This window comes from Geotrypetes seraphini, chromosome 4 (genome assembly GCF_902459505.1).
Source record: "Geotrypetes seraphini chromosome 4, aGeoSer1.1, whole genome shotgun sequence".
In the NCBI taxonomy this organism is placed as follows: Eukaryota; Metazoa; Chordata; class Amphibia; order Gymnophiona; family Dermophiidae; genus Geotrypetes; species Geotrypetes seraphini.
Window position 1 is genome coordinate 147,269,634 of NC_047087.1, and position 24,675 is coordinate 147,294,308.

The window sequence follows — 24,675 nt, forward strand, 5'->3', positions numbered from 1 at the left end:
CAAGACCGTGAAGTTCTATGCGGTTTACAATAATTAGAAGATGTTACAGTTTGAATGGATTTAGCAATGTTTTGCCGGTTAATATTGATTGAAAGATGCTATAAGTTGAGTGGAATTAGCAAAGTTAGAAACTAGTGATTAACAACTCTAGGGATCAGTTATTTTGGGATGAGGTTAGTTGCCTAAGTACTTTAGGAACAGATATGTTTTTAGGTGTTTCCTAAATTCCCCATAAGTATTCTCCATGTTTGTTTTATAAAGTATTTTTAGAATTGTGTAATGCCCTGAATGTGTGATTAGGTGATTAATCAACTTTTAATTACACTTGACCTAACAAAGGTGGAGGTTAAGTGCCCATCTTTTCTGTAAATTGAAATACATGGTAAATCAGGGTTTGCTGACCTGGTTCAGGGTAATAGCCAATTTTGTTAGTGCTTTATGTAAGTGGTGTGGTGGGATCCCATGAGTGATTATGTGTGCGAATGTATATTAAACATGAGAATTGGTTTTGAAAACCATATTTTATATACCACATCTGTAATTTGATCTCTTTAACCTTTAAGCAACTCTCTCTCCTCTGTGAAATTCTGAAGAGAGGGGGAATAGGTCTCTCCTGTTTCACTTTTAACACAGGAATACAAATTTATCAGCACTGAGACGCAGGCTGACTAACAGAAAATGTTTAAAGCTGTGTGTATGGATTATCTTTTGTGAGTATAAATCATGTAAGAATGTAACTTTTAGGTATAAAAATATAATTTTTAGGAATGCTTTTGTGACACTCCTATATGAAGGTTTAGAAGCAAGTCTTATATGGAAGTAAATATTTTTGCCAGCCAGATGATAGTGAAGGGACTGCCGCTTTAGAGCGCGCTTGTGTCAGACTACCCTGCTTAGTGGGTGGACCCAGAGCTGCATTGTAGCTTAATTTTTACAAGTCAGCTCTTTGGGGTAGGAACCTGATATAGAATAAGGATTGAGAACAATTCTTATGTGCTAGTAGACAGTTTACTTGAGTCTTTTAGATAGTGAGTCTGCCTTTTAAATTTTCCTGTGGCCATATTTACACTGATTCCAAGTATGCTTTCCTCGTGTCACCTACCTTGGCTTTTACATCTATCTCCAAGGGTACTTGATCCCTTCCTCACACCCGGGTCCAGGCCGTCTGTAGTCTCCCTGTCCCTGATAACCGCAAGGCTCTGCGCACCTTCCTCAGTATTGCAGGATACTGTTGCATCTGGATTCCTGATTTCTATGCCATCAGCCATCCCCTATGCGATTCCACTAGGGGCGCGGACTCAGCCCCTTTTGTCTGGACCCAACTCCAGGATCGGGCTAAACACTGCCTGGAAAACTTCTGACTCGGGCTCCTGCCCTTGGCCTTCCTGAACCCTCCAAACCTTTCCAGCTCTATGTTCATGAAGGGTCCGGTATCGCAGCCGGGGTCTTTGCCCAGTTCCTTGGCTCCTGGCATAGGCCCATTGCCTATCTCTCTCGACAATTGGATCCTGTTGCTGCTGGGTGGCCTCCCTGCCTTCGGGCCATTGCCGCTGTCTCGGATCTCTTACAGCACGCTAACAAACTTACTTTCGGCCAGCACTGTGTGACCTCTCTTCTAGAACATAAAGGCTCCCTGTGGCTCATGAATGAGGTCTCTCTTGTTGTCTCTTCACTCCTTGACACCTCCACTCTCCTTCCCGTCTCCTCCCAGCCATTCGTGCACAACTGCCTTGACACCGTTGACTTAGTTTATTCTTCCCGTCCTGGTCTCTCCGACATCCCACTCCAGGACCCTGATTTCACTCTTTTCACAGATGGCAGTTCGTCTGTCACCCCTTCTGGTGCCTGTATCGCTGGCTATGCAGTGATTTCTGCCACTTCCTCTTTACTCATGGCCCCCCTGCCCTCTGGCACTTCCGCCCAAGAAGCTGAGCTGTATGCCCTCACTTCTGCCCTGCGCCACTCTGCCTCTCAGTCTTGCAACATCTACACTGACTCCAAATATGCTTTCTTTACCTTGCATGCCCATGGGGCCATCTGGAAACATCGAGGTTTCGTTACAGCCTCCAGCCGCCTGATCCATCATGCTCCCCTCATTCTTGACCTCCTCGAGGCTGTCAAATTGCCCTCCCATGTCGTGGTTATGCCCTGTCGAGCCCACGGTCATGTCACTGATCTCATCTCCCGCAGCAATGCCCTTGCCGACCACACAGCTCGAGCTGCCAGCCTCTGCCCCCTTCTTCGGCTCCCCTGTACACACTCATTCCTTTTCTGGACACCCTTACACCCCAGTACACTTCTCAGGAACAGACTTGGGCCCGCACTCTTTTGGACCAGTCTGTCCTGAAAGGAGGGTGGATACAAATATGTGCCAATTTAAGTGCCAATCCAGACCCACACTGATACTTCAAACGCAAGCACAACGGGTACCCTCATATTCATTCCTCAACACCTGACCCTCACGATTGTCAAAAGATGCCATGACCTGGCACGCTCCGGAGAACCCGCTATGAAAATGACCCTCAAGAGATATTTCTTTATCAATCACCTTGACCAGCTAGTCTGGAATACAGTCCGACAGTGTGTTGTCTGTTCTAGAACAAATCCCCCAATCAGACAACTGCCACCTCCTGGACACCAACCCATTGGAACATATCCGATGCAAGTTCTGGCTGTAGACTTCACCCACATGCCCACTTCCCGTTCCCTCAGTCACCTCCTAGTCTTTACAGACACTCTGACTAGATGGGTCGAAGTCTTCCCTATTCGCACTGAACGTGCCAGGGAGGTAATCAAACACATCATGAATGATATAATTCTGCACTTCGGTCTCCCCGTTTCCATAGGCAGTGACAACGGCTCCGCCTTCATTGCTGAAGTCGTCCAACAAACTGCTCAGGCCCTCCAAATTGAATGGAAATTACATGCTGCTTATCACCCCCAGAGCTGAAAGGATGAACAGAACCCTTAAAACCCTTCTCACCAAATGAATTGAAGAAAGTAATCTGCCCTGGCCAGTCATGTTGCCTTCCGTTCTTTTTCAGATCAGGTGTACCCTGTCAAAACCCACTGGACAGTCCCCGTTTGAGCTCATGTTTGGCCGCCCACTGTCCATCGTGAACCCAGACCCTGGTTCTTTTGATACTCTGGGATCGGATATCCTCCAGAGCCAGGTCCAATCCTTAGCTAAGGCCCTTCAAGAGCTCCAGAAATGGGTCCTGAAGAGAGCCCCATTAATGATAGCCACGCACGTTCATGGGTATGTCCATGGAAATACAGTATGGCTAAAACTTGGAAGTCAGACCCTCTGAAACCTAGATGGATAGGTCCTTTTACTGTCCTAATTTCTTCTCTTAGAGTTGTCAAGGTGTCCGGACACGAAACTTGGTTCTACTACAACACGGATCTTCAGCTGAAGCTTTCTAAGACCTCAAAATGTTCTGAATATTTACCACTGTACTTAGGTGTTCTGAATATAACTCTTTTTGAGTGTTTGAGTATAACTAACAGCCTGTGGTTTATCGCTGCCTCCAGCTAGTGCCTCCAGCAGTGCCTTGAGTATAACTGTTTGAGATTTTCTAAGTTGTGCCTGAAAGAAAAATGAGCTTCCTATGTTAGCATTGTAGGCGCCTTTTGTCTTATATATTTGATATTTGCGTTGCCTTCATTGCCTTATGTTTCTTTCTTCTGTATTTCTTTCCTATTGTACTAGGGGATCAATCACTTTCTTCTGTATTTCTTTCCTATTGTACTAGATCAGTCACTATCCTTTACCCCTTGTAAATCGTGCCTTTCTCAGCTCCGTAATGGGGATAAGGAAGAACTGGCCCTCCTATACCGTACCCAATTTAAGTGCCCCTCAGCCCCTTTGCCTGATGTTTATTTGCATGACAGAGTTAAGTACAGAAAGTGTCAAACATCAGAGGGTATTATCTGTTTCCAACCTACTGGTGATGAAGTTGAAAAGTGGGTGGAAATCTGCATTGATAATGTTGAGGGCCCCTACTTATCCGGTGTCTTTGTATTTTGATACATGTGTGTTATTTGATGTTACTCAAGGTCTTGGTACTATCCCTAATAGTACCTAATAAAGTTTTGTGTGGCTCCCTAGATTGGCAGCATTATTATATCAAATGTGCTAAGTATATATGTCTGCATAACCTGATGCCTTTTAAGCAATGCCCCTATGAGGAAACCTTCACTAATGGTGGAGCCTGTCCTTTATGGGAATGTGTCTCGTGGGCTACTTTCAATGACCCACACAAATATCCCCCTAATATCCCCTCTGCCTCCCTTACTTTAGGTCCTAGCCCCGGCCCCTTGTGTACTACAGGCCACTGCAATCCCATGGTTTTCACTATCACTGACCCATAAAACTGGAATGTCCAGAAGGCCAGAGGCCGCATGGCATTGTATATTGATGGTAAAAGGCGAGACCCGGGTACTATTCTATATGTCCGTATTGTATCCCGCCCATGTGCTCCTGTCCATCACTCTGTGGTGTTTCCCCATTTTTATGAAATTATGAAAGTAGATATTGATATTCCTGTAATTACTAGAAATCTGTTTATACAGTTTGCTGAAACTATAGGCCAGACTCTTAATGCTAGTAATTGTTTTGTATGTGGAGGGACTGGTATGGGAAAACAGTGGCCATGGGAGGCAAAGCAGCTGGACATGTTAAACTTGACTTCACGGAACCTCACTTTCACGTCAGGTCCACGACCTTCACGATGGGCCTTATGAACCTTCATTGTTGCTTCCCACTGTCTTCAGCGTATTGGACCCCCTCTTCAACGTCCAGATTGGATACCTCAAGTGTTCATCTCTCTGGTCTTTTAACACCTTCATTGTTGCCTGGGACCCCTGGCCTAACAATAACACCTCCAATTTGCCAGGTCAACCCCTTCAGACACTGCTCAATGGAACTTCCTATGAATGATGGTCAGCTCCTGATGGTCGATATTGGCTCTGTGGTCTGTTTGCTTACTCTTGGTTGCCAGCTAACTGGACTTGTACATGTGTACTTGGCATGATCTGTCCTAGCGTCTTCCTGTTACCACTGGCCGATGGTGAACACCTGGGAGCCCCTGTATTTGACACCAGGGGTCGCCAAAAGCAGTCTACTTCCACTAATTCCTTTCAAATAGGTGAATGGGGTGATGATTGGCCTGCAGAACGGATCATCGCTGCTTATGAACCTGCTACTTGGGCCAAAGATGGTTGCTATGGTTATCGCACCCCTATCTAAATGGTTAACTGCTTCATTCACTTGCAGGCTGTTCTTGAACTCATTACCAATGAAACAGCACATGTACTGGCTACCATTGGCAAGGCCAATGCTAAAATGTGCACCGCTATCTATCAGAACCAACTAGCTCTAGACGAAGGTGGTGTCTGTGGCAATTCAACCTCTCCAACTGCTGCCTTGAACTTGATGATGATGGTAAAGTGATCGAGGACATTGTGGATTGTATCGCCAAACTGGCTCATGTTCCTGTCCAGAACTGGCAAGGCCTTACTTCAGACTGGCTTTCTGGCACCTTCAGCTCCTGGTTGTCCTCTGGTTCAGCAATGAAGACCATCTTGCTGGTTGCTGCCCTGTCTTCTCAGCTCCTTTGCTGCCTGCCCTGTGTGGTCTTCATAGTCATAAAGCTGCTCCACCGAACTGTTGACTCTGCTGTTGACCGTTCCACTGCTGCTATGGCCCTTGCACTCCCCCAGTATCGACCAGTCCCTACAATTGATCCTGACCTTCCTCCTTCTTGAACTTTATCAGGCTTGTCTCCTTCCTCATTCATTCGACTAGCCTGAAAGGGGGGACTGAAGGAGTCTGGGACTGGTTTTCTTGAGTATTGAACTAAGTTTTCTCTTTAATAAAATGCTGAATTATGTTTAATTGCAGACTTAACTTATCTCATGTTCTAGCCTACCTGCACTGGGTGTTTTAGCTTGCGCATTTTAGCTTCTTATGGTTATCTCAGCATACACGATATTGTATTCTGCCCTCCTGGACATGTAACAGAAAAACTGCAGGGCTTAGATAAGTGACCTGCTAGTATGAGCTTAGTACCAATGATTGTTAAGAAAAGTAACACGTGAGAAGTTTTTCTAGCATTCAGTTGTATAGCCAGAAAAATGAATAAATATCACTGTAACTTCCTGGTTTCGGGACTTCTGAAGCTGCCAACTTGGTGTTCAGGAGTTGCATATATGCTGAATAAACCCTGTTGCTTTTTTCAAGTCTCTGATTATTGTGTCTGAGTGACCTTTCAGTACAACGAGTGAGGTGATAAAATTTGCAGACGATACGAAGTTATTCAGAGTAATGAAGATGCAAGAGGATTGCGAAGACCTGCAACGTGACATAAATACGCTTAAGAAATGGGCCGCGACATGGCACATGAGGTTTAACGTGGATAAATGCAAGGTGATGCATGTCGGTAATAAAAATCTTATACACGAATACAGGCTGTCCGGTGCAGTACTTGGAGAGACCCCCAGGAAAGAGACTTGGGAGTACTGGTCGACAAGTCAATGAAGCCATCTGCGCAATGTGCGGCGGTGGCAAAAAGGGCAAACAGAATGCTAGGAATGATTAAGAAGGGGATCACGAACAGATTGGAGAAGGTTATCATATCACTAGTACACCCTCACCTGGAATGCTGCGTCCAGCACTGTACATGAAGAACACAGTACTACTCAAAAGGGTCCAGAGAAGAGCAACTAAAATGGTTAAGGGGCTGGAGGAGTTGCCGTACAGTGAGAGATTAGAGAAACTGGGCCTCTTCTCCCTTGAAAAGAGGAGACTGAGAGGCCATGACCAAAACATTCAAAATAATGAAGGGAATAGACTTAGTAGATAAAGACAGGTTGTTTACCTTCTCCAAGGTAGAGAGAACGAGAGGGCACTCTCTAAAGTTAAAAGGGGATAGATTCCGTACAAACGTAAGGAAGTTCTTTTTCACCCAGAGAGTGGTAGAAAACTGGAACGCTCTTCTGGAGGCTGTTATAGGGGAAAACACCTTCCAGGGTATTCAAGACAAAATTAGACAAGTTCCTGCTGTACCAGAACGTACGCAGGTAAGGCTACTCTCAGTTAGAGCACTGGTCTTTGACCTAAGGGCCGCCGTGTGAGCAGGCTGCTGGGCATGATGGACCACTGGTCTGACCCAGCAGCAGCAATTCTTATGTTCTGATGTACAAAAAGGGTGGTAAATGTTTGGAATAGCCTTCTGGTGGAGGTGGTGGAGACAAATATTGCATCTAAATTCATGAAAGTTGGGAGAAGTACTTTTGATCTCTAAGGGAAAGGAGGGGATATTAAAGGGCATGGTTAGGCAGATTAGATAGTGCATATGGACTTTATCTGCCTTCATTTTCCTATGTTTCTAGAGCTGTGTGATGCCATATAGTTTATGACATAAAGATTTTCTATACTGCCTTATTTCTAAAGCAATTTCAAGGCAGAGTACAAGTTAAAACAACGTAGTTAAAAAGGAAATCCATAAAATATATAGGAAAGAGTAGGCATTCAAGGTTTACAAATAGTTCTTCTGTTATCTGGGCTAAAAAAAAAAAAAAAGCTGTCAGGGCTTCTGCCGGCTTTTTAAATTTTTTTTTTTAATCGGGCAGATATTTTGCATGTTTTACACACACAAAATATCTGCCTGATTTTTTTAAAAATTAACCCCCCCCTCCTAACAAGTGCACCGAACCCCACAAAAAAATTTGCCCTACAGCCTGCTCTCTGCTGCCCCGAAGCTGTGCCCTCAATCTGCTCTCGCCCCGAATCTCTCCTGCCCTTCCCGCCCTGTGGGTTAAAACTATGGGCTCCCTGGCCTACAAAAACGAAAAAAAGGAAAAAGTTAAAAAAAAAAGTAGCAATGCCCCCTCACGTGCCGATGACCCACAAAAGGCAGGAGGGATGCCAACTCCCTCCTGCCATGTTAAACCCCTCCTGGCCGGGCCTGGTCCACCTCCCTACCTGTTGCAAAATCTAGTCTGGCTGGCTACCCACCAAAAAACAAACTGCAGGAGGGATGCCAACTCCCTCCTGCCAACACCACCCCCAGACACCCCCTACCCATTCCAGGCCCTCTTTCCACATCCCTTTCCCCGTACCTTTAACAGAGCAGGAGGGGTGCTCAACCCTTCCTGCTCCAATGCCTCCCGTGACGACTCTGAGGCCTTAGGCCATGCCCCATTGCATCATGTGATGCATGGGAAGGAGCCTAAGGCCCTGATTGGCTCAGGTTCCCACCTTGGGAGGGGCCTGGGGCGCCTGAGCTTAAGGGGCTGAGCCTAAGGAAGTCCCTGATTGGTCAAAGCAATAGCCAATCAGGGACTTCCTAAGGGTAGTTTATGACCCACCAATGTTGGTTCTGGCTGGGAAGCCATTAAGATAAGTTTTGCTGTTCTTCTTCAATATATACAGATATACTGATGAATTGAATGAATTGATCTTAGGTTTGGATATTACAATTAAATTAAATTAATAATATTTTTAATTAATTAAATAAAAGATAGGTTTGAACTCTTAGTAGATGTTTTTTTAATAAAATAAACAAATTAAATAAATAATCAATAATCAATAATATGGGTAGGAAGGAGGTCTTGAAGAAAATGATTATACTACATGCATTCAGGATGAAGACTTGAAATAACATCTAAGTTATAAGAGGTCTCTACTGAGAATAATGCATCCTTTATGATACTTCAACCTCCTAGTTTATGTGTTGGGGTGAGTTTGTTGTTATAAAGGGGTTTTATTTGAATGATAAAATAGTGGGTTAATAGAAACAATATATTGATTACAGCAAAGAAGTCAGACACTGATGTGTAGAAAATTTATTGAAGCAGACTTTGTATAAATTATCCTTTATACCCCCCTTTTTTTTCTTCAATTGACGATATTTGTGGGTTGGATAACTTAGGAACTGATCCATTTTTTGTTAGGTAACTCAGTTACAGACAGGTCTGCAGCAGTCGGGTTTGCCAATAGTAAAACCCAATTCAAAATATCCAAGCAATTGTTAGTGAATCAATCGCTTGGCTATTTTGCATGGGGTTTTGCTAATTTGCATGGGAGGATTGCTACAGGCTTTAGTGAATGGGGTTGGAGGGAAATTTGGTCGCAAAGGGTTCGCAAACCGATCAGTTTGCTTACTGAATTTGGGCCAAGGTTCTGAAAAGAGCCTTATTGCATCAGCCCTAGCTGAGTTCTGTTACTGTAATGATTAAGCTATGTGAATAGAGTTAAGAAGCTCAAAGGAGCTGGAGGAACCCAATGGCGTACCTAGCATATGTGACACTCGGGGCCCATCATTTTTTGACACCCCCCCTCGTCTATATGAAAAATATGATTTTTATTAACAATCCACATATCGCACAAGAGTGTACCTAGGAAAAGGCAGCATTTTAAACACTGCAGTGAGCACTAGAACATCAACACATACATTGTAAAACTAAACAAACCAGATCCTGCACAGTCAATTGATCCTGTACAGTCGATGCTATCAGAAAGCCATGTCCCTTTCATACACACAGACAGATACACCCTCGCCCAATATGGAATATTCACAAACTAAAAATAGAAATATGTAGACAAAAGTTAAACTGAAACGCCAAGAAACCAGACTCTGCATACAATGCAACACCATAACACCACAAAAACAATAATACATGTCCTCTAATACTGTGCAAAATATAAAGACAGTAGATGTAAATTTGAAAAAACTGATACATAACAATCACCCCTTTACAAATTAACAAATAAAAATAAAACAAATAATAAGAAATAAGAAAATACCATTTTATTGGACTAATCCCCGTAAGCTCGGTCCCCATCCCCGCAAACCACCTGATTCCATCCACACAAGCCTTGAATTGTTTTATTAAAGTATAAAAAGAAATAATATTCTGTACAATTGTCAATTTATAAATCAGCGTCTTCTTCCCCACTCTCTCTTCCCCATTTCCCTTCAGCGTCCTCAGCCCACTCTCTCTCCACTTTCCTTCACCGCATGCACATAAAATCAAGCAAGTAATTTTATATCATTTTCATTCTATTCATTCATAGAAATTAAAGTCTAAATAATGCCAGTCACATAACAAAACATGATTTTACAAAAATAATTCCCTGCACAGTCAAGCTTGCAAGGATTACTAGATGTCTTTCAGCAGCTCTACTCCCTCCCCCCCTTACCTTCGTGGCCAAGTCAAAATAATCTATCAACAATAAAATTTTAAAAACACAAAGCACACTGTACGCAGAGAAAATGTTAATTATCATTTATATTCTGCGGGTTTTCAAAGAGGTCAACATAGATGATTTTATGCAATGTCACCTCAGTAACAACTATACAAAAATAGACAAATATACCCCCTCCCTTTTTACTAAACCGTGAGAGCGGTATTTAGCGCAGGGAGCTGCGCTGAATGCACCACGCTGGTCTCAACGCTCATAGGCTCCCTATGCTAAAAACCGCTATTGCGGTTTAGTAAAAGGGGGCCATAGTGCAAAATATAGACAGCATATATATAAATTCTCAAAACGGACACATTTTGATCACTAAATTGAAAATAAAATCATTTTTCCTACCTTTGTTTGGTAATTTCATCAGTCTCTGGTTGCACTTTATTCTTCTGACTGTGCATCCAATATTTTTTCCCTTCTTTCAGCCTCCTGTATGCTTCCTCCCCTCCAGACCTCATTCCCTCCCCAAACTTTTTCTTTCTTTCACCCTGCCCCTTCTTTCTTTCTCTTTCCATGCCCCCTTTCTTTCTGTATGTCTGTCTCTCTCCTTGCCCCATTTCTTTCTTTCACCCTAACCCCTTCTTTCTTTCTCTCTCCATGCCCCCTTTCTTTCTCTATGTCTGTCTCTCTCCTTGCCCCATTTCTTTCTTTCTTTCACCCTGCCCCCTTCTTTCTTTCTCTCTCCATGCCCCTTTTCTTTCTCTATGTCTGTCTTTCTCTCTCTCCGTGCCTCATTTTTTTCTTTCTTTCTTTGTTTCACCCTGTCCCCTTTCTTTCTTTCTGGCTCGCTGTCCCTCCCCTTTCTTTCCTTCTTTCTCCCTGCCCTCCCCCATGCCACCGCCATTGGGAAACATGCTGCTGCCACTGCCGCTGGGAAAGGGCTGCCATTGCCGCCATCAGGAACAGGCCGTCGCCGAGTTCTCCCTCCCTGCTTTTCTTCCCCGCGGGGCCAACCAACTCTCGCTGCCTGACGTCTATTATAATGTCGTAGAGGACGTTCCGGGCCAGCCAGGCAGCGATTGGCTGGCCTGGAACGTCCTCTCCGATGTCAGAATTGACATCGGGTGGCGAGAGTTGGTTGGCCCCACGGGGAAGAAAAGCAGGGAGGGAGAACTCGGCGCCAGCCTGTTCCCGATGGCGGAAGTGGCAGCCTTTCCACGGCGGCAGCCTATTCCCCGGTGGATGGCCAGCTGTGCACCCCCTTGGGACATGCACCCGAGGTGAGGTGAGGTGAGGTGAGGCGAGGCAGGGCGGGGCGGGGCGGGGCGGGCCCCCCCCCGCCCCCCTGGAGGAACCTGCCTGTGCAAAAAAGGATTCTGGCAGCAGACCTGAAAAGAGGTAGCTTGATACTTAGCATACAATATGTGCATGGCAAACAGTACTGATTACTTTCCTGCTAAGCATTCCTGATGGAAGCCATACAAAAAATTCCCTTACCTCATTATCTTCTTCTTTTACAATGTATGAAGTAAATCCTCCATATTCTACTTCCCAGTCTAACAAACAAAATTCAGGGGAAAATACAGTTACTTAAATATAATAGATGTTGTTCTAGGTCAGCATTATATTAGTCACACATATGAGTCTCTCAGAAATCTTCTAAGTATTTCTGAGTATGTAGTCATTCGTGAACAGCTGCATGGCCATGGGTGGAAGAGGGGTGGGGAAGGGGAGAGGGGAAAGTATATCTGACTGGTGAGCTGATATCCTTAGAGAATATCTGTTACAGGTAAGTAACCCTTTCTCTTCTAAGAACAGGCAGATTACATCAGTCATATAGGACATATCCTAGCTAAGGATTATCCAAAAACACAGAGAAAACAAGTGGCCACAGCTGTTCATTAGGGGAAAGCATATTTTTGGTGGGTTAAAACATATTTTAATGTGAGAACAACCCAAAATAATACAGATGGGCACTAAGGAGGGCTAGAACAGCTCTTTAGCTTGTTCCAGGTAGAAGGCATTGGCTCTTTAGAATAATACAGATGGGCACTAGGGAGGGCTAGAACAGCTCTTTAGCTTGTTCCAGGTAGAAGGAATTGGCTCTTTAGCAATTCAAACAGTGAAAAACAAGTTTGTCTTTGTTGGCATGGGGTCTGGGAAAGAAGGTTGGCAGATTATTGGTTAAGGTGAAAATCCAATATAACCTTTGGCAGAAAGGTCATGTATGCAAAGTACCACCCTAGGGGACGGATAAGTGAGTGGGGAGGAAAAATGTGTGTGGGGAGCAGGAGGGGAGGGAGAAGAGAATGGAAGAGTTTACATAGGATAAAGAAAAACATAAGGAAAGGAGAAAACAAAGGAAATGGAATCTAGAAATGACAAATAAAATCAGATATAAGTCAATTAAGTCAAGGATTTGGAGTACTCCGACACTGCACGCTGAGATCATTGCCATCAATGAAGCAATTGTTCAGGCCAGTACTTTAGTTTGCGAGAGGCTAAAAAAGGAGTTTTCATCAACTGAGTAAAAACCACATTGAAGTCTTATAACACTGCAGATAGCTTAATGGGAGGCTTCAAATGAAGCAATTCCCTAAGATGTATATAACTAAAGGTTGTGCACAGAATAGCTTCACTGTACTAAAATGGACTTTAAGGCTAGCTGGCTTTTAACCAAATTTCTGAAATGTGTAGAAGATATGAGGGGGTGCGGAAAAGTTCTCAGCCAAACCAACCAACTTCCTAAATTCTGGGCATTATTTTGCCACTGTAGCTGAAAAGAGTGTTATTTTATTTTATTAAGTGCCAATTTGCAGAAACAAAATTCTATGCTTTGATATTGTTTCAGATCACTGATTTAACCATATCCATATCATTCTCTTCTAGGTTGGGCTGAGAATTTTCAGCACCCTCTCGTAGTCAAATAAAATTTGTCATTTTCATTTAGAGTTATAAGACCATCTAGTGCAGGGTGGGTAGGATTACACTGAGGCCATGGCAAGGGTCGAGGGCCAGTGAGGATTCAAGGACCTTGGATATGGCTTGAGAAACTGGGGGATTAGGGCAAAGAAAAAACAATGGAGGAGTCTGCAGATTTCAAAATACAGTCTCATTGTCACACATCTACCTAATGACCTTGCATTTTTCTAACAGTCCCCCACCCTGCTCCCAGTGGTATCTCTCTTTCTCTAATGCAATAACCCTTCACCCACTGGCATGGGCACAGTTTAATGGGGAAAGAGGGACTTATGACTGCAAATACAGATTATTGCAATTCACTTCTTTCAGGGTTTGGGCATGTCATGCTTCAATGTTTGCAATTACTGTACTGCAAAATGCTACAATAAAACTGATAAAAGATGCATAAATGGGTTTCTTTTTATAGAAGAACATTGGTTACCAGTTAAATATAGAATCTGATTTAAAATACTGATTTTAGTATAAAAAATTAACAAGCATAGAACTCCAGATTCCCTCTTCAGATATCTCATACCCTATACTCCTGCTAGGAACTTACAGTCATTAAATCAGAACTTACTCATCATATTCTCCTTTCAACATGTATATCTATAATCTATTCAGGTCTCTATTTTTAGTGTGATAGGCCCCATGATATGGAACCATCTACCACAACACATATGATAGGATTCAAGTTATCCTATATTAAAAATAAAATGAAAGACATTTTTTAGCTGGCATTTAATCTAATTTAGACATTGTTGATAGAGCATAAACTGGAATGATAATGGTTCAAGTTTGAAACCAAACAATCTGACTTTACTTTTAAACTTTGCTATGGATTTTATGTAACAGTTTTCCTCTATTTTCATATCTCTGATTCTCTACTTCTTTATATTTCTATTTAGAATTTTATATAAACCATTATGTCAGAATTACCTAATAACGGCATATCAAGTCAGAAATAAACTGTTAAATGGTAGATAAAAGGAAGCAGATGCTGGAAAATGCTGAGGATTGGGGCGGTTTCTGCTAATGACCAAAGCTAAAGATAGGATAAGGGAGCTGAGGTCAGAAGATGCTAAGGTTGAGGGTGGGATAAAGAGACCAATGCTGGGGTTAGAGCTGGAAGAAGAGTTTGATGCTGGGGTTTGGAGAAGGGGGTTAGTATGGGGACAAACTGAGAGAAGGAGCAGATGCAGGGATTGGAAGAACGGAAAGGGGGCTGAGCCTGGGGCTGGTGGCTGATGCTGGCAGATGTTAGAACTGAGGCTAGAAAAAGGGGCTGATGCTGGTAGACAGTGAGGGTGGGAGAAGGAAGACAAAATGCAACTACTTAGAGTAGGGGTGTGGATAGGAATAGAAGAAAGGGCGAATGCTGGGTGAGTGGGTGCATGGGAAGAAAGGGAGTGAGATTAAAAAGTTTCAAGTGCATCTAGCCGGTTTTACAATGCTAAAAAATTTAAAGGCTAAAAAAAAAATATCTATCTATCTATCTATCTCTATAATAAAACCCTAAGCCGCGCATGCTCACTTCTACTTGCATGTTCCGTATGTCCGTGGCCTGAAGAAGTGCGCATGCACGACTACAACTGCCCCATACTCGCAACCCTGTTTGCATTCCAGTGGCAGCAACTGAGTGGTGTAGAGCAGCCCCGCTCCGCCCATTGACCCTCCACAAACCTCCTGGCTCCAGCGGCGTAGGCAGCACTATAAACATGCTGCTTCGCGCCCTTCTACTGCCGATTTCCTCTGCTGCGTCTCTGATGACATCATCAGAGACAGACGCGGGAGAGGAAATCGGCAGTAGAAGGCCGCGAAGCAGCGTGTTTAAAGTGCTGCCTACGCGGCTGGAGCCCGGAGGTTTGTTGGCGGTGGGAGGGTCAGGAACAGGCCAGATCGAGCAAGACAATGGCAGTAAAAGAAGGGGGAGGGGCCGAACAGAGCAGGGAAGGGTAAGGGAAGAGAAGGGAAAGGGGGTGAGGGAAAATGCTGCTACTGCTACACAGGGACTTGGAGGGGAAGGGAAATACCGCTGCTGCTTCTGCACAGGAAAGGGGGGGGTTAGGAGGGAAATGCTGTTGCTGATGCTTAGGGAAGTGGGATGGAAATGCTGCTGCACAGGGAAATGGGGAAAAATGACAGCAGACAGCGGGAGGGAGGGAGACAGAAAGAAAGACACAGGGGCAGGGAGAGGGATAGAAAGACAGACAGAGAAAGGGGGCCAGGGAGAGAGAGAGAGTCAGTGGGAGGGAGACAGACAGACATATATTCTAGCACCCGTTAATGTAACGGGCTTATTGACTAGATAATAAAACCCTAAGCGGCACATGCGCACTCCTACCTGCGTGTTCCGTATGTCCGTGGCCTGAAGGAGTGCGCATGCGCACCTACAACTGCCCCACACTCGCGAAGGGAGAAGATACAGAAACAAAGAAAGACTGACAGACAGCCAGGGAGAGACAGTAAGACAGGGGGCCAGGGAAGAAACAGAGACACACAGGGGGACAGAGACAGAAAGAAAGGGGGGCAGGGAGAGAGATAAAAAACATAAAGTAAGAAAGAAAGAAAGAAAGAAACGCCTCAGCGACCCATTGTGCTAAAAGTCTACACATCTATTCTAGCACCCGTTAATGTAACGGGCTTAAACACTAGTCTAATATAATAAAATGATAGGCCGCGCATGCGCACTAAAAAAACGTGTTCCCTGGTCCGTCGCGGAAACACGAGTGCGCATGCGCGCCTACAACGTCACCACAGCCTGCTCTCCACCTCGTGCCGCTGCAGGCCCCACACTCGCAACTCACACATCCGCTGCAGCCTAGCAACTCCGACCACAACCTTCCCCCCTCAACCGCCTATGCCGGCTCAGGCTCCCGCCGCAGTGGAGGGACGAAAAAGCCTATGACCCCCATCTTCAAGGTTTGTCTCCAGCGCCTCTTATTTGCTCTCTGCTCACCTCTGTTCCGTTGACTCCGAGAGGGCCGCAGTGCGACCGTGTGGAAGGAGGGTGGGGGGAGCGAATGGTACGGTCGGATGGGAAGGGAAGCGATGGTAACGGTTCCTCTCTCGAACTGCACCAGGATCGAGAGAGGAGCTGCAGCGCCGGCTTTCAACTTCCAGGATCGAGAGAGGAGCTGCAGCGCCGGCTTTCAACTTAAAACTCCTGGGCCTGCCTCAATCTTGACAATGATACAGGAAGTGCTACCACTTTTATTAGGCCTCTTCCACTCTCCTCAAGCATTCTTTTCACTGTGCTCAAGTTCTTCCAGTGGGCCCATGTTGCCATAGTAACATCAGTGCAAGATCTGTGGGTGGAGATGGGTCAAGAACTGGCCACTTCCCTCCGTGGCTTTGGCCTGCCAGTCAGTGTGGTGGTTGCTATGGAGAAAAATCCCAGAGGGGCTCAGGAAGCTCTAAAACACATCCAGAGGGCCTACAAAGTAAGAGGTAGGATGGGAAGAGAGTAACCATATGGGGTTGCCTCACCAGTCACTATATCATCTCTATACTTAGGGCCAATCTATGCGGAACATACCATGGGGTGGGGGTGGGGGGGGGGGTCATTTCACCAGTCACTGTACTGTTTTGCTTTTATACATAGACCTGAGATTCATATTCATAGGGCTCCAAATAAAGGAGGATGGATTGAAACATCTGGGTTTTACTTTTATTGAAAGTAAAAACCTGGATGTCTCAATCTATTCTCTTTTTTTCTGAAGCCATATAGTAACTTTTATAGAGAATGGATGGATTATGCCACTGAGTCAGGACACCACAAACTGTAAGGAATCCACCCTGTGATGTTTCGTGCAAGGTACAGGAGTGATTTGCCATTGCCTTCTCCACTATATCACTGCTTCCCAATTTGAGGTCTCTCAGCCTATAGCACCTGGTATTCCCAGGTGGTCTCCCATCCAGGTGCAACAGTCTTCACACGCTGATTCGGGCCCTTCTCCTGCCCTGATTTGCTCAGCCGCGTCTCCGATGATGTCATCAGAGACGCGACAGAGCAAATAAGGGCAGTAGAAGGACCCGAAGCAGCGTGTGGAGACTGCTGCACACACGCTGCTGGAATCACCAGGTTTGTAGTTGGGCCCGCGGGAAGGGAAAGTGGGGTAGAGGAAACGCTAATGCTGCTGCACAGGGAAATGGTGTGGGGGGAGGGAAATGGAGGGGGAGGGAATGCTGCTTTGGACAGACAGATAGACAGAGGGAGGAAGGGAGACAGAAAGAAAAGAAGAAAGACACAAGGCCAGGGAGATACATAGAAAGACAGACAGACAAAGGGGGCCAGGGACAGAGACAGAAATAAAGACAGCGGGAGTTGCATCAGGGGGGGGGGGGGTGCGGGATTGGGCAGAGGGAACTTTTCCAATGGGTGCAACTGGGCGGCTGTCGGGAACCTATGATCAGGGGCAGAGCAAGGTAAGTGTATCAAAGGGATAAGAAGGAGGAGGGGGGAGAAAAAGGAAGGGATGCCTACTGCTGGATAGGGGGAGAAGGAAAGAGGTGCTGATGGACAGGGGGTGACGAAAAAGGAACAGAGGCCTAATGTTGGACAGGGGGAGAAGGAAAGAGGTGCTGCTGGACAGGGGGGAGGTAAAACAAAGGGAGAAGGGCTGCTGCTGCAAAAGGAGAGCTGTGAAGGGGTAGTGGTGCACACAGGGGAGGTAAAAAGAAGGGAGAATGGACAGGGGGAGCAGGCAAGGGGTGATGATGGACAGCCAAGGAAAAAGAAAGACATAAAGAAAGAAAGCGGCTAAGGAAAGAGAGAGAAAGAAATAAAGACAGACACACACACATATATTCTAGCACCCGTTAATGTAACGGGCTATATAAAGAAACACAGACAGACAGACACACATTTATTCTAGCACCCGTTAATGTAACGGGCTTAACGACTAGTATATATATATATATATATATATATATACTAGTCTTTAAGCCCGTAACATTAACGGGTGCTAGAATAGATGTCTGTCTATCTGTTGTTTTTTTTTCTTTGTCTCTCTCTCCTTGCACGCTGCCTGTCTGTCTGTCATTTTTTCTGTCTGTGTCTCTCCCTATGTCCTTAGTGCCGTCAGTGCCTCCTTCCTATGTCCTTAGTACCCCTTCCTACATCCTTAGTGCTCCCAGTACCTCCTTCCTGTGTCCATAATGCCCCCAGTGAGTCCTTCCCATGTCCTTAGTGCCCCCAGTGCCTCTGTAATGTGTCCTTAGTGCCCCAGTGCCAGCATACTGTGTCCTTAATGCCCCCAGTGCCTCCTTCCTATGTCCTTGGTGCCCCCAGTGCCTCCTTCCCGTGTCCTTAGTGCCCCCAGTGCCTCTGTCCTGCTTAGTGCCCTCAGTGCATCCTATGTGTCCTTAGTGCCCTCAGTGCCCCTTTCTATGTCCTTAGTGCCTCCAGTGCCTCCTTCCTATGTCCTTAGTGCCCCCAGTGCCTCCTTCCCATGTCCTTAGTGCCCCCAGTGCCTCTGTCCTGTTTAGTGCCCTCAGTGCATCCTATGTCCTTAGTGCCCCCAGTGCCTCCTTCCTATGTCCCCCATCATTATCTTCCAGACTTTGTCCCACCCCTACCCCGATGCCAGCCTGCCTGCCTGCCTCCCATCCCCCTAGGCAGCATGTTTCCATTTAAACCCCCCCAACCCCCGATGCCAGCCTGCCTGCCTTCCTCCCATCCCCCTGAGCAGCATGTTTCCATTTAACCCCCCCCTGATGCCAGCCTGCCTGCCTCCAATCTCCATAAGCAGCATGTTTCCATTTAAACCCCCCACTCTCCCGATGCCAGCCTGCCTACCTGCCTCCCAACCCCCTGAGCAGCATGTTTCCATTTAACCCCCCCCCCACCCCCCCTCCCGATGCCAGCCTGCCTGCCTGCCTCCCATCCCCTTCAGCATAGTAACATAGTAACATAGTAGATGATGGTAGATAAAGACCCGAATGGTCCATCCAGTCTGCCCAACCTGATTCAATTTAAATTTTTTAATTTTTTCTTCTTAGCTATTTCTGGGCAAGAATCCAAAGCTTTACCCTGTACTGTGCTTGGGTTCCAACTGCCGAAATCTCTGTTAAAAGTTACTCCAGCCCATCTACACCCTCCCAGCCATTGAAGCCCTCCCCAGCCCATCCTCCACCAAACGGCCATATACAGACACAAACCATGCAAGTCTGCCCAGTACTGGCCTTAGTTCAATATTTAATCTTATTTTCTGATTCTAGACCCTTTGTGTTCATCCCACGCTTCTTTGAACTCAGTCACAGTTTTACTCTCCACCACCTCTCTCGGGAGTGCATTCCAGGCATCCACCACCCTCTCCGTTAAATAGAATTTCCTAACATTGCTCTTGAATCTACCACCCCTCAACCTCAAATTATGTTCTCTGGTTTTACCATTTTCCTTTCTCTGAAAAACATTTTGTTCTACGTTAATACCCTTCAAGTATTTGAACGTCTGAATCATATCTCCCCTGTCTCTCCTTTCCTCTAGGGTATACATATTCAGGGCTTCCAGTCTCTCCTCATACGTCTTCTGGTGCAAGCCTCCTATCATTTTAGTCGCCCTCCTCTGGACCGCTTCAAGTCTTCTTACGTCCTTCGCCAGATACGGTCTCCAAAATTGAACACAATACTCCAAGTGGGGCCTTACCAATGACCTGTACAGGGGCATCAACACCTTCTTCCTTCTACTGACTACGCCTCTCTTTATACAGCCCAGCATCCTTCTGGCATCAGCCACTGCCTTGTCACACTGTTTTTTCACCTTTAGATCTTCGGACACTATCACCCCAAGGTCCCTCTCCCCGTCCGTGCATATCAGCTTCTCTCCTCCCAGTATATACAGTTCCTTCCTATTATTAATCCCCAAATGCATTACTCTGCATTTCTTTGCATTGAATTTTAGTTGCCAGGCATTAGACCATTCCTCTAACTTTTGCATATCCTTTTTCATCTTTTCCACTCCCTCTTTGGTGTCTACTCTGTTACAAATCTTGGTATCATCTGAAAAAAAGCACACTTTTCCTTCTATCCCTTCAGCAATGTCACTCACAAACATATTGAACAGGATTGGCCCCAGCACTGATCCCTGAGGGACTCCACTACTCACCTTTCCTTCCTTCGAGCGACTTCCATTAACCACCACCCTCTGGCGTCTGTCCGACAGCCAGTTTCTGACCCAGTTCACCACTTTGGGTCCTAACTTCAGCCCTTCAAGTTTGTTCAACAGCCTCCTATGAGGAACTGTATCAAAGGCTTTGCTGAAATCCAAGTAAATTACATCTAGCATATGTCCTCGATCCAGCTCTCTGGTCACCCAATCAAAAAATTCAATCAGGTTTGTTTGGCATGATTTACCTTTTGTAAAGCCATGTTGCCTCAGATCCTGTAACCCATTAGATTCAAGGAAGTACACTATCCTTTCTTTCAGCAAAACTTCCATTATTTTTCCAACAACTGAAGTGAGGCTCATCGGCCTGTAGTTTCCTGCTTCATCCCTGTGACCACTTTTATGAATAGGGACCACTTCTGCTCTCCTCCAATCCTCAGGAATCACTCCCGTCTCCAGAGATTTGTTGAACAAGTCTTTAATAGGACTCGCCAGAACCTCTCTGAGCTCCCTTAGTATCCTGGGATGGATCCCGTCTGATCCCATCGCTTTGTCTACCTTCAGTTTTTCAAGTTACTCATAAACACCCTCCTCCGTGAACGGCGCAGAATCTACTCCATTTTCTCGTGTAACTTTGCTAGGCAATCTCGGTCCTTCTCCAGGATTTTCTTCTGTGAATACAGAACAGAACAGGGTGAAACTGAAAGAAGCCAAGAGAGAGATACGTCTGGCGAAAGCATAGGCGGAAGAACAAATGGCTAAAAATGTAAAAAAGGGAGACAAAAATTTTTTCAGATATATTAGTGAAAGGAGGAAGATGAAAAATGGAATTGCTAGGCTAAAAGATGCTGGGAACCAATATGTGGAGAGCGATGAGGAGAAAGCAAATGTGCTAAACAAATACTTCTGTTCTGTGTTCACAGAAGAAAATCCTGGAGAAGGACCGAGATTGTCTGGCAAAGTTATACGAGAAAATGGAGTAGATTCTGCACCGTTCACGGAGGAGGGTGTTTATGAGTGAAGCAGGAAACTACAGGCCGGTGAGCCTCACTTCAGTTGTTGGAAAAATAATGGAAGTGTTGCTGAAAGAAAGGTACTTCCTTGAATCTAATGCGTTACAGGATCTGAGGCAACATGGCTTTACAAAAGATAAATCGTGCCAAACAAACCTGATTGAATTTTTTGATTGGGTGACCAGAGAGCTGGATCGAGGACATACGCTAGATGCAATTTACTTGGATTTCAGCAAAGCCTTTGATACAGTTCATCATAGGAGGCTGTTGAACAAACTTGAAGGGCTGAAGTTAGGACCCAAAGTGGTGAACTGGGTTAGAAACTGGCTGTCGTACAGACACCAGAGGGTGGTGGTTAATGGAAGTCACTTGAAGGCAGGAAAGGTGAGTAGTGGAGTCCTTCAGGGTTCGGTGCTGGGGCCAATCCGAAGATCTAAAGGCGAAAAACAGTGTGACAAGGCAGTGGCTGCTGCCAGAAGGATGCTGGGCTGTATAACGAGAGGCGTAGTCAGTAGAAGGAAGAAGGTGTTGATGCTCCAGTACAGGTCATTGGTAAGGCCCCACTTGGAGTATTGTGTTCAGTTTTGGAGACCGTATCTGGAGAAGGACGTAAGAAGACTTGAGGCGGTCCAGAGGAGGGCGACAAAAATGATTGGAGGCTTGCGCCAGAAGACATATGAGGAGAGACTGTATACCCTAGAGCAGCGGTCTCAAACGTGCGGCCCATGGGCCGCATGCGGCCCCCCCAGGGACTATTTTGCGGCCCACGATCTGTCCTCCGATAGTTTTCCGATTGTGGAGAGGACAGTCGCGTACAGACCATGACTGCGGCTCGCCTAAAGCAGGAGTCCCTAATCTGCTTCCCTTCCCTTCTCACTGCCCTCCCTCAAGCCACCGCAATTGGGGAACAGGCCAGCACCGAGGTCTTAGCTCTCCCTGCTTATCTTCCCCAGCTCAGAGCCAACCAAATCTCGCCACCCGACGTCAATTCTAACATCGGGGAGGAAGTTCTGGGCCAGCCAATCGCTGCCTGGCTGGCCCAGAACTTCCTCTCCGACATTAGAATTGACATCGGGTGGCGAGAATTGATCGGCCCCGTGCTGGGAAAGATAAGCAGGGAGAGCTAAGACCTCGGCGCTGGCCTGTTCCCCGATTGTGGTGGTGGCGGCCTGTTCCCCAATGGTTGTGGCTTGGGGGAGGGCAGGGAGAAATAAAGAAAGAAAGAAGGGAGACAGGACACAGACAGAAAGGGGCATAGAGAGAGAAAGACAGAAAGAAAGGGGCATGGAGAAAGAAATAAAGAAAAAAAGGGGGCACGGAGAGAAAGAAAGAAGGGGGCAGGGTGAAAGAAATAAAAAGTTGGAAGAGGGAAGGAGACAGATGCCAGACCAGAGGAAAGGAAGGAAGGAAGGAGGGAGGGAGGGAGAGAAAGGAAAGAAAGAGATGTCAGACCATGGAAATAAGGACGGAAGAAGAGAGAGATAGAAGGGAAGGTAAGACATGGAAACGTAGATTTTGAAAAGAAAGCAGAAAGTGAAGACAGAGAGAAAAACAGTCAAAGGACAAGAAGGCCCTGGAAACATAGTTAAAAGCACAGAAAAATAAAGTCACCAGCCAATAAAGGTAGGGGAAATGATTTTATTTTCCATATAATGATTGAAATGTGTCAGTTTTGAGAAAGGAAAAATATTACACTTTAAATGTGAGGGCTGCAGAAAAAATAAGGTACTTGGAGGGCCGCAGAAAAAATAGTTAATGATAATTTTGCATAAGGTAAAACTCTTTATAGTTTATAAATCTTTCCTTTAACTGTTAAAGGAAAGATTTATAAACTACAAAGAGTTTTACCTCATGCAAAGTTGTCATTTCTTTAATAAGACATTAATTATTTTTTTCTGCGGCCTTCCTAGTACCTACAAATCCAAAATGTGGCCCCACTAAGGGTTTGAGTTTGAGACCACTGCCCTAGAGGAAAGGAGAGACAGGGGAGATATGATTCAGACGTTCAAATACTTGAAGGGTATTAACGTAGAACAAAATCTTTTCCAGAGAAAGGAAAATGGTAAAACCAGAGGACATAATTTGAGGTTGAGGGGTGGTAGATTCAGGGGCAATGTTAGGAAATTCTACTTTACGGAGAGGGTAGTGGATGCCTGGAATGCGCTCCCAAGAGAGGTGGTGGAGAGTAAAACTGTGACTGAGTTCAAAGAAGCGTGGGATGAACACAGAGATTTAGAATCAGAAAATAATATTAAATATTGAACTAAGGCCAGTACTGGGCAGACTTGCACGGTCTGTGTCTGTATATGGCCGTTTGGTGGAGGATGGGCTGGGGAGGGCTTCAATGGCTGGGAGGGTGTAGATGGGCTGGAGTAAGTCTTAACAGAGATTTCGGCAGTTGGAACCCAAGCACAGTACAGGGTAAAGCTTTGGATTCTTGCCCAGAAATAGCTAAGAAGAAAAAATTAAAAAATTTAAATTGAACCAGGTTGGGCAGACTGGATGGACCATTCGGGTCTTTATCTGCCGTCATCTACTATGTTACTATGTGTGGCGTTTCATAAATAAATATTGCTGATGGTGACGGGACTGTGGTTGACTAAGACTTGTTCTAGTTTGTATTAGGAGATTCTTGTTTTATGCCTGTTCCTTGATGTATAGTGGAGTTTAGAAACATAGAAACATGATGGCAACAAATGACCCATCTAGTCTGCCCATCCGTAGTAACCATTATCTCATTCTCTCTCTGAAAGATCCCAAGTGCCTATCCCAGGCCCTTTTCATTTGAATTCAGACACAGTTTCTGTCTCCACCACCTCTTCTGGGAGACTGTTCCATGCATCTACCACCCTTTCTGTAAAAAAGTATTTGCTTAGATTACTCTGGAGCCTATCACCACTTAACTTCATCCTATGTCCTCTCATTGCAGAGTTTCCTTTCAAATTAAAGAGTCACGACTCATGCGCATTTACATTAGTTAGGTATTTAAACAACTCTATCATATCTCCCCTCTCCCGCCTTTCCTCCAAAGTATACAGATTGAACATAAGAACATAAGCATTGCCCCTGCTGGGTCAGACCAGGGGTCCATCGTGCCCGGCAGTTTGCTCCCGCGGCCTGTAAGTGCTTCTAACCTAAAACGTTCATACCCTATTCGCCTAATGCCCTGTAAGTAACCCTCTAGCCCTGTAAGTAACCCTCTATCTGTACCCTGCAATCCCCTTCGCTTCCAGGAAGTCATCCAGTCCCTTTTTGAACTCCAGTATTTTACTCTGTCCTATCACCTCTCCTGGAAGCGCCAGGTGTCCACCACCCGCTGAGTGAAGAAGAACTTCCTTCCATTCGTTTTGAATCTGTCTCCTCTCAGTTTTTCTGAATGACCTCTTGTTTTTGTT

At 45.4% G+C, this 24,675-nt stretch overlaps 1 protein-coding gene across 1 annotated transcript in view; it reads right to left on the reverse strand.

Moving 5' to 3' along the window:
- OGFOD1 (2-oxoglutarate and iron dependent oxygenase domain containing 1) overlaps positions 1 to 24,675 on the reverse strand; it is a 756,310-nt gene that overhangs the window by 67,323 nt on the left and 664,312 nt on the right. Inside the window, exon 12 of the mRNA XM_033941292.1 lies at positions 11,696 to 11,754. Coding sequence (XP_033797183.1) covers positions 11,696 to 11,754 — 59 coding nt within the window. The remainder of the gene's footprint in view (positions 1 to 11,695; positions 11,755 to 24,675) is intronic.